Source organism: Eublepharis macularius, chromosome 1, assembly GCF_028583425.1.
Source record: "Eublepharis macularius isolate TG4126 chromosome 1, MPM_Emac_v1.0, whole genome shotgun sequence".
Taxonomy (NCBI): Eukaryota; Metazoa; Chordata; class Lepidosauria; order Squamata; family Eublepharidae; genus Eublepharis; species Eublepharis macularius.
In genome coordinates, this window is record NC_072790.1 from 113745170 (window position 1) to 113757409 (window position 12240).

The following is a 12240-nucleotide window of genomic DNA, read 5'->3' on the forward strand; positions in this document are numbered from 1 at the left end:
TGATCAATTATCACAGAAGCAAGGTGATTGCATGTGGTGGTGGTGGCGGTGGCTATATGAACTGCCACCCTTCAAAATTCTGTCTCCAGAGATAGTCCCTATCCACATTCCTAGAAAACTAAAAAAATTCTATTTTGTGTTACCAGGATGGCATAAGAAGAGCTTGCACTTTGTCCATTTTAAGCGCTCACAAAATGTTTGGAGTAACCTTGCCCATGGGCCCCAAGTTTCCAGATGGTGTTGTATAAAGTTGCAAAGCCCAATGGTTGCCCACTCAAAAAGCATCAATTACAGATGAGCTTTGCTGCTCTGTCTGCAAGAAGATGTCATAGTTAACACACAGTCATAAGATGCAGAACTAGCTGTATTTTTAAAAATACAAAAAAAACCCTGCCTTGAGGTGTTAAAGATATCTCCTGTGCAGCTACGTTGATCTCATCGGATCTCAGAAGCTAAGTAGGGTCAGCCCTGGCCAGTATTTGGTTGGGACTACCAAGGAAGTGCAGGATAGCTACGCAGAAGCAGGCAATGACAAACCAGTTCTGAACATCTCTTGCCCTGAAAACCCTGTGTATTCACCATAAATCAGCTGCTACTTGAGACAGAGCACACACACACAGCTACCGAGAGGGAACCTTGAGCAGAAAATGAAAATAGCAGCTTCACTATTTTTTAAAAAAAATTCTAAGTATCATGGCTACAGGGTGGGTGGTATTTGAGAAGCTATGCACCTCAGCCTCAGAGACCTCCATCTGTTCCTACTTAGCTGCAGCCCTCCCAGTTTCCCCTTGCTTATTTGATCCCCCTTCTTTCTACATAGTCTTCATCATTACCCATACTCTCCAAATTACAGGAATATTCAACTGAATTTGTACTGACCAGTTACACAACTCTAAGATAATGTGTCTGTTCTGCTCCCCAGCTCCTAGCTATATTGTTTTTTCTGTCTTGAGAAAGATTAACTGCTGTGTAGTTCAATCACCATTTCTTTAGTGGGAATGTTACTTTTACTCTTTGATCTTGTAAATGTAGGACACCTATCCATGTTCACTCAAAGAGAGTTCATAAAACAGAGTGAACCACAGAAACATTGATGTCTTTATTGTCTTGCCTTACACTGAAACTAGTGAAAGAGCACTGCAAGGTTTAGCATGCTATTAGACATACTCTTGATCTTATTTAAAATGAAAGCCTAAAAGCCTTCAAAATCCCTTCTTAGCCAAGATGATGTCAAGTGAATTATATGTTTTTTTCTCTCCACCAACTCTCTTCTTTTCCGATAGATGTACATATTTAAAGGAAATATCATGTCCCATTGTGTTTTATTGTTAAATCACAATGTAGGATATAGCAGGATACATTTTTGTCCTGTTACTAAGAACTGGAGGTTGTGTGGTTCAGCAGGATTTATCAGTGAATTCAGAGCATTAGATCAGTTCAGACAATTCTTCAAACTATGATCTGGAAGATCAGAAGGAAGCTGCAGGATTGTGCTCTCTTTTTCTCATCACCTCCTGCATGTGGCTTTATTTTATATACTAATTCATACAAACCATAGTTTGCTGTGATATCTAGATCGGTAAACTATAATTTGCACATCCCCTCCAAACCAGGGATGAATCCACATTACCTTGGCGCATCCCGGTGTTGCACTAAATGTTCGCTAAACACCGGGAAGTATAGCGTCTTTCAAGCGCGATTTCTGAATCACGCTTGAAAGATGCTATACTTCTGGGTGTTTAGCAAACATTTAGTGCAACACCGGGACGCTCCGAGGTAATGTGGATTCAGCCCAGAACTTGGGAAACTCACTTGAAATTCTGGCTTGCAATTCTTGTTGGGAGATGAGTGCAAACAATAATTTGCACATCTGAATATTGAGGGATGTTGTGCTAAAAGCAAACTGAATGTGCAGCTATATGAGAGAAAGGAAGATGAGAATGCATGAACCCATGAAATCTATTTTTCAAAATAGGATTTGGTGGAAATAAAGTAGGATAAATACAGTAAACAGTTCTTCGACCTGACCACATAAAGGTTGACAGAAAAATTGTAAAAGAGAGGGGGATTGCTGTTGCACATTACTGGGGGCGATCTATCTCATTATGTTGACTATTTCAGGATGATTATGCATCTGGCTAACACATTGTAGGGTTATTTTTCTGAAAAAATGTATTATATTAAAGTCAAGCATGCAGCAGAGAGGTAAACATAGAAAGGTGTATGGAATGATAGATACAGGCTTGAAGATGAAAAAACAGGTACAATGCATGGAGCTTTCTTTTGTTGTACAAAGACAGGTTTTCTTGGAATAAGGATAAATGAAAAGGAAAGAGTAATTCTATCTCACCGCAGGTGTTTTGGCTTGCTGACGAAGAAAAAGAGAATCACTTTAATATACTTTCTGTTATCTCTGGTAAAGGAAATGGGAACTTCATTTTGTGCGTTCTGTTGGCAGTAATATATTACTATCAAAATTTGGAAGTGTAATTTTAGAGAAAATGTTTGGCACCTAGGAGCTCTGTGCAGTACAATGCAAATGTCAGCTCCTAACTAGATCACTTTGACTTTGAAACTTTTTCTGACAAAAGAAATGTGAATTTTGTCACGTTTTCCATTCTATTTTTAAAAATACATAAAATATATTAAATTACAAAATATATAAGGAACCAGTTTCCAGCATAAATATCTAAAATCTTCATATGCCAACTTTCAGACACATAACAAACCTGAAAGACAGCTTGCAATAAGAGGTAAAAGGGTCTGAAATTATTACAATTTTCATCAACAATTTGTCCTTGCAAAGTACATTGTTGTAATGTCAAAGATGGTGTATGAGCAAAAAAAAAAAAGGTTCCAAGAACTCTTAGCACTTCTCAAGCCATTGATGTTAGTGCTCTCTCCCTCAAATGGAGTGAGGCCTGTCTCCTCATTTCTTTTAGTTTAGCTCTAGAAGCTTGCTGTGTACAGGCACACAGGCCCAATAATGTGCCTGCACAGATGGCTACTTGAAGAACATCAGATGCCGGTAAGCAACCTGTTTCACTTCCAACACCTCACTGTAACATCAAAGCAGGACAACTAATAGCATTAGAAGAGATAAGGCAGGTTAAAAGCAGTAGATTATTTGAAGGCCAGTTGCACATCCAGTCCTGTAAAGATGTGATATCTTAGAGTATTGAACAGATTAAATGGAACGCTACAGAAGGGGGGAAAGAACTGGGCCAACGCAGCCAGACTGAAGTGCAGAGATCTTGAGGTTGGCATATGATGTCTGTGTATATTTGCCATATAAATGAGGTCTAAGGGTCATTGTAGACAGAGTCCATCCTACTGCGGTCATGTCAATGTGCTTATGTTCTGTTTCCAGCATTGTTTCAGCTCTGTATAAGATTTCTGCTTATTTCAAATTCCTGTTGTATTTTTATTGCCTGCTCATTAAATGTCCCAGTTGTTGATCATACTGACTTACACTGTTTAATCTACCTTGAAGCTCTGTGAGAAAAGTGGACTATAAATAATGTAAATAATTTTTTTTAAAAACCTGTTCATCATAATTAGCCTTTTGTTCCTGTTGTGAATAGAAAGGAACAGTGGAGCCCTAAAAATATCACAAATTAGCAAATGTTTCTCTTATACACTAAAACAAGGAAGGTGTATCACATTAAAATAGCTGTAGTATATTCTGAATGGTCCCCTCCAAAAGACAAAACAAAAAAACAGCTATCATGCAGCGTTCACAGTATACTTGGGAACCCCTGTACTCTAGGGTTTTCAGAATACAGAATACAGCCCTAGGAGTTAAATGTGAAGTTTAAAATTTGGATTATGGTATCTTCGTTATTATAGCATTAAAATTGAACATACTGTTTCTCTGTCTATATGAATAATTTCCATCACAAATGTAGTGCCTGCATCAGTAAGTTTCTCTAATAAGGAATCTGTGCTTTGTGACACTCCGGCAGTCAAATTTAATTGGCAGTGTTGTGAAGCTGGAATGCCACAAGGTGTTGCTCCTTCTCTGTGTTAATGAGTTCAGACAAGTTCCTGGCAAGTTGCAATCCATTGGGTGTTCAGTTCAACTAGGAGGTCTTTTCAGAGTCTGAACTAATGGTAGTCTCTCTTGTCCACTTCAATTTTTCAGTGCCGTCAGCTGCCCATACTCTGAGATGAACCTGAACAAAGCACAGATCCTTTCAGATCGTTTGAGTGGTGAGATGCCTTTAAATAATCCACCAGCACATTGGAACAGAAAGACAGAAGTAACTGAAAGATCAGCCTCTCCTGTAATCAAGTAATTATGATAACAGCAAAATTATATTTCTACTTTATGACATAGCTAATAGTGCCTGAAGGCTCAGATATGTATGCTATGCACTGTCCATTCACGGGGAATATTAGCAACATAGACCAGTGATGATTTTTTATATGTATGTTGCTTTTAAAATTTCTGTTTGATTCATTCTTGGTTTATGGGTAAGTTCTGTTGAATCACTGAGCTATCATTCAAAGGCTGAGATCCAAATTTCTGTTTCAGGCATTATCAATGGCTTGTATATAATCCCAGTGGACTTAAAAAACAACAACTTTGAGTAGCACACCCTTGTGTCATACCAAAAAAATTCTTTTGGAACTCTGTACAGTTTCAAAAGATTACAACGCATATGCTGTATGAGAGACTGATGTCATATAAACAGAGGCTGTGCAACTTACACCATTCTTTGAATCCAAACAATATATTTATATAAGTGGAGACCTGTAAGGACTTGGGGGAGGGATTTCATTTTCCCCTCCCTCACCGTGTCCTTTTTCCCTTCTCTGCTCCCCATAGCCTTTTCCTACTTTCATCTCTCCTTCTTGCCCACCTTTGTCCTACCTCTGTCTTCACCTTTTCCTTCTTCCCCTTCTCTGGCAACCTCTCTCATATGGTCCAGTTGCATGGTGCTGGCTGAGTCAGCACCCAGTTGCATGGTGGGGAACCTGCAATGACTTTTCCCTGTACCCCCTTATCCACACTATTTCCACTCCTCCTCCTAGCAGCCCCCATATGTTCACCTTTCCCTACATTCTTCTGTCCTTCAAACTCACTAAACAGCCCCCTATCTTCATCTATATTTATTAATTTACTTCATTTATACCCACCTTTTCCCCCAATGGGAACCCAAAGCAGCTTACATCATTCTCCATATTATCCACTCAACAAACCTGTGAGGTGAATTAGGCTGAGAGTGTGTGACTGGCCCAAGGTCACCTAGCAAGCTTCCATGGTAGAGTGGGAATTTTAACCTGGATCTTCCAGATCCTATCCCAAAACTCTAAACACTACATTACACTAGCTTTTCTAGAAGGGAGCCTGCTGTTGAACAGTAGTAGTGAAACTAAAGAGAACCCTCACGGGAAGAAACAACAATTACAACCAATAAACAACCCAATAAACAACTCTATCATAAGTGCCCGAAGGGCCATACGTATTTCTTATGTAAATATACCAATCAATAGGATGACCAATTGCAAATTATACAATATATACAATAATTCTTCCATGAACTGGAAAACGCTTATATATCTCCAAGTAGTCCAGGAAAATACAAAAGTCCAAAAGAAATGTGTCCTGTATCTTCTTTATACAAAATAGCATTCATGCACAGCTATATCCATACATGGTAAGGTCCGATCTGGGGTCGGCTGGAAAGCTCAGATTTCGTGCAGATTCTTCCTCAGGGGCGTGGCCAAGCCAACACTGTGTGGTAAACCCTTAAACGCTGTAACAATTATTCACTCCCGGACCTGAGCAGCTGTATCTTCTTTAGCACGGCGGTTGTATCTTCTAAAGCGTGTAATTGTTGTTTCTTCCCGTGAGGGTTCTCTTTAGTTTCACTGTTACAGTACGGGAAGTGTCATTGTTTTGTTGAACAGTAGTAAGCAGCCAGGCATGGGTGAGTCATGTAAGTCACATGGCATCAAGTCATCTGGTGGTTGCTTGTGGACCTGACTTCCATGAGTCCTCCCTCAAAGGCCAAAACAGCTCTAGAAAGAACCCTGCCCACTCCCTGTGCCTTTTACAGACATAAATCAAGCCTGGAACACAAACTAAACTGATCGTCGTCGTCCTTCTGTGCAGCCCCACATTGGGACTGCGCAGGCGCAGGCCAGCCGCGGAGAAGATTCTTTTAGCTTCTAGAAATGTGACGGGGACGTTCGGGCCCACCGCGCATGCGCGTCGGTGTTCCCGCCAATTTTGAAGTACAAGTACCCGAACGTCCCCGGCATTCCCTCAGTTCCTTTTTCGCCGCCGTTCGAAAAGGTTCTTTAGCTGTCGCTCGTGTCTTCGGACTGTTCGTCGCTTGTGAGTTATCGCTTCATTTTCTGGGACACGCCTCCACCATGTCCCATTCCTCTCTATTTAAAAAATGCCAGCAATGTGGTACTAAAATGACCCACTCAGACGGTCATGACCTGTGCCTTATCTGTTTGGGCGAGGGGCACGTCGTGGAGCGCTGTAAGTTCTGCATGGCCTTCACCCCGAAGGCGCGGAACGACCGCAAGGCCAGGCTCCGAGCCTTCCTTTGGGACGCCAACCTTCTGCCGCCCAAACCGTCTGGATCGTCCGGGAGCAAGCCCAGCTCTGTCGCTCCCTCGCCGGCTCCGCGTAAGTCGCCGGAACCGCTCCCCTCGGATCCGACGGGGCCGCCCGTTCCGGAGGGCTCGACTGCCTCCGGTTCCGTGAGTGTTCCGTCCAGTCGGAAGGCGAAGAAACGCGCTTCGTCGAAGCCTTCTTCCAAGCCTTTGGCCACTGCGGCTTCTTCGGAGCCCCCGCCAAAAAAGGCAAAGGCCAAGTCGAAAGCCAAGAGCCGTGCTTTATCGCCGGCCCCGACATCATTGGCTGGTTCGCCTCCCAGATCGGCCCCTCCTGCTGAGGACGTCAGGAGTCTCCTGCACACCCCTTCGCCTCCTCGTACGCCTCCTCCGGTGGTTCCGGACGACTATGAATCGTTCCCTTGTTTTTCGGAACCGTTCCAGGAGTTTGAACGCTCCCTGCCATCTGCTCCGGTCCCGTCGGAGGCCTCCGTTCCGGCGCAGCCAGTCTTGTCGGTTCCGGCGCCGTTTCACCGATCCGTTCCAGTGCCTGCTGCTCTACCTCCTTGGCAGCCTGTCCCGGGCTTTGGGAACGTGGCCTCCTGGCAAGATTTCGTGGCTTGGATCCAGCAGTCCGCCCCCTTCCTGCCTGGCCCATCGGCGCCCTTGACCTCGGTTCCGGCGCCGTCGACTCTGCCACTTGCTCCGCCTGCTGCTCGGCCGCATCGCCATCTTTCGGCTCCCGAGCCTTGTACCTCGGTTCCGACGGAGCGCCCTTCGGTTCCGACGCAGACCCCGGCGGTTTTCTCCGACTCCGAGGATGAAGAGGGCCTGGCGTCTCCATCAGAGTACTCCTCGGACGCGGCTTCCGACCCTTCCCCTGATGATGCTGTGGGGGAGCTCCGTTCGTCGTCTCCTAATGACGACTACAGAGTGTTCGCGGAGCAGCTGGTCCGGATGGCCGCGGCACTGGAGCTGGATGTCGCCTCTTCCACCTCAAAGCCCAAGAGCAAGCTGCTGGAGCCGCTGTACTCTGGCTCTCCTGCCTCGGTGGCGTTCCCCCCTGTCGAGGATCTCGTCGACAATGCCCTCGCGCTCTGGCAGACCCCTGCTTCCGTTCCGCCTACGGCCAAGAAGGTCGAGAAATATTATCGGCTCAAGCAGGAGGATTGCCCTTACCTCTTCACCCATCCGAAACCCTCTTCCATCGTGGCCGAGGAGGGTCAAGCTCGGTTCCGACGCGGTTCCTCTTCGGCTCCGTCGGATCGGGAGGGCAGAAAGCTAGATGGCATCGGTCGGAAGGTGTATTCTTCGGCTTCCCTGGGGTTCCGTATCGCCAATTTCCAAGTGATAATGGGCTCCTACAATCTCTTCTTGTGGAAGCGACTATCCTCCTACCTCTCTGACCTTCCCGACGATCGCCGTGCCTTGGTCAAGGCTCTCCAGGCTGAGGCTTTCCGGTTGTCAAAGCAACAGATGACAGCTGGCAAGGACGCCGCCGACTCTGCTGCACGTGCGATGGCATCCTCCGTGCTCTTGCGTCGGCACGCCTGGCTTCGATCTACGGCCCTGCCCCCCGAGAAGAAGGCCAAGGTCGAGGATTTCCCATTTGAGGGTCCCCAGCTCTTCTCAGAGAAAACGGATGAGTCCCTTTCCCTCATGAAGAAGAACCAGCAGACGGCCAAGTCCCTCGGGGTTGCGCCTTCGGTTCCGCAGACGGGTCCGAGATATCGGTACGGCAGGTTCCGGTCCTATCAGTCCCCCTACCAGCAGTTCCAACAGCGCCAAGGAAGGTTCTCCTCCGGTCAATCCTATGGCCACCGTTCCTACTCTGGCCAGCAGCGCCACTCTTCGAGACGCTCCGGCCGGTCCAAGGGACGACTGCAGCCTCCCTCGCCCAAGCCCTCGACTTCGGCGCAAAAGCCCACGGTCTTTTGACTAGACCAGGACGCTTCCCAGTTGGCCTGCAAGGACACTGTTAATATCTTGTTCTTGGACAGGCTACGGCCTTTCTTGCCCCATTGGCGACTCATTACTACTGATAGCTGGGTCCTCTCTATTGTGGCCCGTGGTTATAAGTTATCGTTTACCACTGCACCCCCTCTTTCGCACCCCCCTCGTTGTGCTTCTTGTTGTAATGTTGTGTTACAAAATAATGTTTTGGAGTTGGTTAACAAAGGTGCTGTCCGGGTGGTCGATGTCTCTGCTTCCCCTTGGGGATTTTATTCAAGATACTTTCTTGTGGATAAGAAAGATGGGGGGTCTCGTCCCATTTTGGACCTTCGGGCCCTTAATACTTACTTGAGGGTGGAAAAGTTTAGGATGCTTACTCTGTCACGAGTATTGGAACTCTTGGAGTCAGGCGTCTGGATGGCCATTTTGGATCTCAAAGACGCCTACTTCCACATTTCCATCTTTGAGGGCCACAGAAAATATCTCCGTTTTACCTGTGGAGGCGCTGTCTATGAGTACACAGCCTTGCCCTTTGGCCTGGCCTCGGCGCCCAGGGTGTTCACTAAATGTATGGCCACCGTGGTGGCACATTTACGGTCTAGTGGCTGTTTTGTCTATCCATATTTGGATGATTGGCTCCTGGTGGGTCCCTCCTCTGATTCCCTCCGGGCCTCTATCGCCCTCACCTTGTCCGTGCTAGACGGCCTGGGGCTAGTGGTCAATTTGGGGAAGTCTGTGTTGTCCCCAGGTACGAGCATTAGGTTCATCGGAGTCCACTTTGACTCTCTGCTGGGCCGGGCTTATCTACCCCCGGACCGCTTGAGCAGGCTGTCCTGCCTGGCCCGCCACTTCGTGCATAACCGGTTCCAAACTGCCCTCCTGATTCAAACCTTGTTGGGCCTCATGGCCTCCTCCACAGGGGTGGTGTGTTTTGCTCGCCTGCACATGCGGCCTCTGCAAAACTGGTTTGTTCGGGTTTTCAACCCTCTCGCTATGAGTCAACACCGTGGGTTTTCCATCCCGAGGGTGATACAGCGGTCCTTGGTGTGGTGGACTGTCCCTGAGAATTTGTCCAAGGGTTGTCCTTTTGGTCCCTTCCTGCCGGAGGTCACCGTCTTTACGGACGCTTCCAATCTAGGCTGGGGAGGGCGTTGTGGGCGCCTGTCTGCTCAGGGTGTTTGGTCCTCCCTTGAGGTAAACATGCACATTAACCTCTTAGAGCTTAGAGCGATCCGTTACTCCCTTGCTTCTTTTGCAGATGTCATTCGGAACAAGAGGGTGCAGGTCCTGTCGGACAATACCACAGCCTGTTACTATCTCAACAAGCAGGGAGGAACGGTCTCGCTCAAGCTCTGCAGGGAAGCGACTACGCTCTGGAACTGGGCTATTACCAACAACGTCCTGCCCAAGGCCGTTCATATTGCGGGGGAGAGCAACACAGCAGCAGACGCGCTGAGCAGAGTGTTTTTGCCCCAACACGAGTGGTCCCTCAACAGGGCTTACCTCCATGTGGTTTTCCGCATGTGGGGCACCCCGCTCATCGACCTCTTCGCCACAGCCCACAACACACAGGTTCCCCTGTTCTGCTCCCGGGCCGGGATTGGCCATCGTTCACTGGGGGATGCCTTCCAGATACCCTGGTCTCCAGGGCTCTTTTATGCCTTCCCGCCCTTCCCACTCCTTCACAAGGTCCTGTCCAGGATCAGGGCTTTCCGAACCCACTGTATCCTGATTGCCCCTCGGTGGCCTCGCCAGGATTGGTTCCCCCTTTTACTTTCCCTGTCACAGGGGCGGTGTCTCCCGCTGCCACACGCCCCAGACCTGCTACTCAGGGACGGAGTGTGGCATCACGATGTGGCAGTGCTAAATCTGACTGCCTGGCTCCTCTGCGCCCCAGACTAGGCCTCTCTACTAGGGTGCTTAATGTGATTCTGAATGCCAGGAAGCCGTCTACCAGGTTGTCCTACCAGAGGAAGTGGTCACGTTTCTCTAGGTGGTTAGCCCCCAAAGGGGTTTCCCCTTTCGCTTGCCCGCTGCCTGTCATTCTGGACTACCTCCTGGACCTGTGCTCCCAAGGCCTGGCGTTCTCCAGTGTTAAGGTGCACATGGCTGCTATCTCTGCCTTCCATGAGCAGATTGATGGGAGGACTGTGTTTGCACATTGGCTGTCCAAACAGTTCCTGAAGGGCCTACTAAAGTCTTTTCCTCCTAGGGCCCATCCTATTCCTCAGTGGAGCCTGACCCTGGTGCTCTCCCGTCTGATGCTCTCCCCTTTTGAGCCCCTGTCTACCTGTCCCTTGCCTCTGCTCACGCAGAAGGTGGCCTTTTTGGTTGCAGTCACTTCCTCCAGGCGGGTTGGGGAGTTGTCTGCTCTAAGGTGTGACCCCCCCTTCCTGCAGTTCTTCCCCGGTACGGTCATGCTCCACACTAGTATGCAGTTCCTGCCCAAGGTGGTTTCCAAATTTCACCTGCGTCAAAAGGTGGTCCTTCCTTCCTTTTTTCCTACACCCTCTTCCCCAGAGGAACGTACTCTACACACATTGGATGTGAAACGTGCTTTATTGTTTTATTTACATCGCACCAAGTGTTTCAGGAAGTCTCCTGCCCTGTTCTTGTGTTACTCTGGCCCTCGCAAGGGCTCGCCAGCTTCTGCCCAGTCCATCTCTCGCTGGATTGTGTCTGCAATTAAACTTTGTTATCAGCAAGCTGGAGTCCGGTGCCCGTTGTTGATTACTGCTCATTCTACTCGAGCACAAGCTGCCTCTGCTGCCTTCCTGCGAGGAGTGCCACTCCAGGACGTCTGCCAAGCTGCAACGTGGTCTACCGCTGACACTTTCATTAAACATTATTCTGTAGACGTGAATGCACGCCGTGAATCCGCTGTTGGCACGGCTGTTCTGCATTCTTTGTTCACATAGACACTCACACCCGCCCCCATTGGTGAGATGCTAGCTATTCTCCCAATGTGGGGCTGCACAGAAGGACGACGACGATAAACAGGGTTTCTCACCTGTAACTGTTGATCGTCGAGTCTCTTCTGTGCAGACACACATTCCCTCCCGCCTGCCCCGCTGTGAGTGCTTGGTTTACTCCATTGTTTCTCCGGCGGCTCAGGTGAACTGAGGGAATGCCGGGGACGTTCGGGTACTTGTACTTCAAAATTGGCGGGAACACCGACGCGCATGCGCGGTGGGCCCGAACGTCCCCGTCACATTTCTAGAAGCTAAAAGAATCTTCTCCGCGGCTGGCCTGCGCCTGCGCAGTCCCAATGTGTGTCTGCACAGAAGAGACTCGACGATCAACAGTTACAGGTGAGAAACCCTGTTTTTCTGACTGACCACCCCACAGCCTGCACAACCCTACCTTTTCAGGGACAAGCTAGCTCCCTTTCATGAGGCTTGGGGTATAATCACATCGGACTCTTGGGTCCTGAGAATTGTCAACTAAGGCTACTGCTTGCGTTTTACAAAGTTGTGCAGAAGCTGACATTTCCGAACACACTGCATTTTGGTGTTTCTTCAAGTGGTTCCTGAAGCTAGTTCCCAAACACACTGCATTCTGGTGCTTCTTCAAGTGGTTCCTGAAGCTGGTTGTCAAGAGATGATTCACATCCTTCCCTCAACTGACCCGAACCCTACAGTGCTGGCACTGTACATACCAGGGGTCCTCTGACTTCTGAAAATGCCCCAGACATTGGAGGACAAGAGGAGC

At 48.1% G+C, this 12240-nt stretch overlaps 1 protein-coding gene across 1 annotated transcript in view; it reads left to right on the plus strand.

Annotated features, from left to right (window-relative positions):
* L3MBTL3 (L3MBTL histone methyl-lysine binding protein 3) overlaps positions 1-12240 on the plus strand; it is a 165136-nt gene that overhangs the window by 124701 nt on the left and 28195 nt on the right. Inside the window, exon 17 of the mRNA XM_054996165.1 lies at positions 4145-4294. Coding sequence (XP_054852140.1) covers positions 4145-4294 — 150 coding nt within the window. The remainder of the gene's footprint in view (positions 1-4144; positions 4295-12240) is intronic.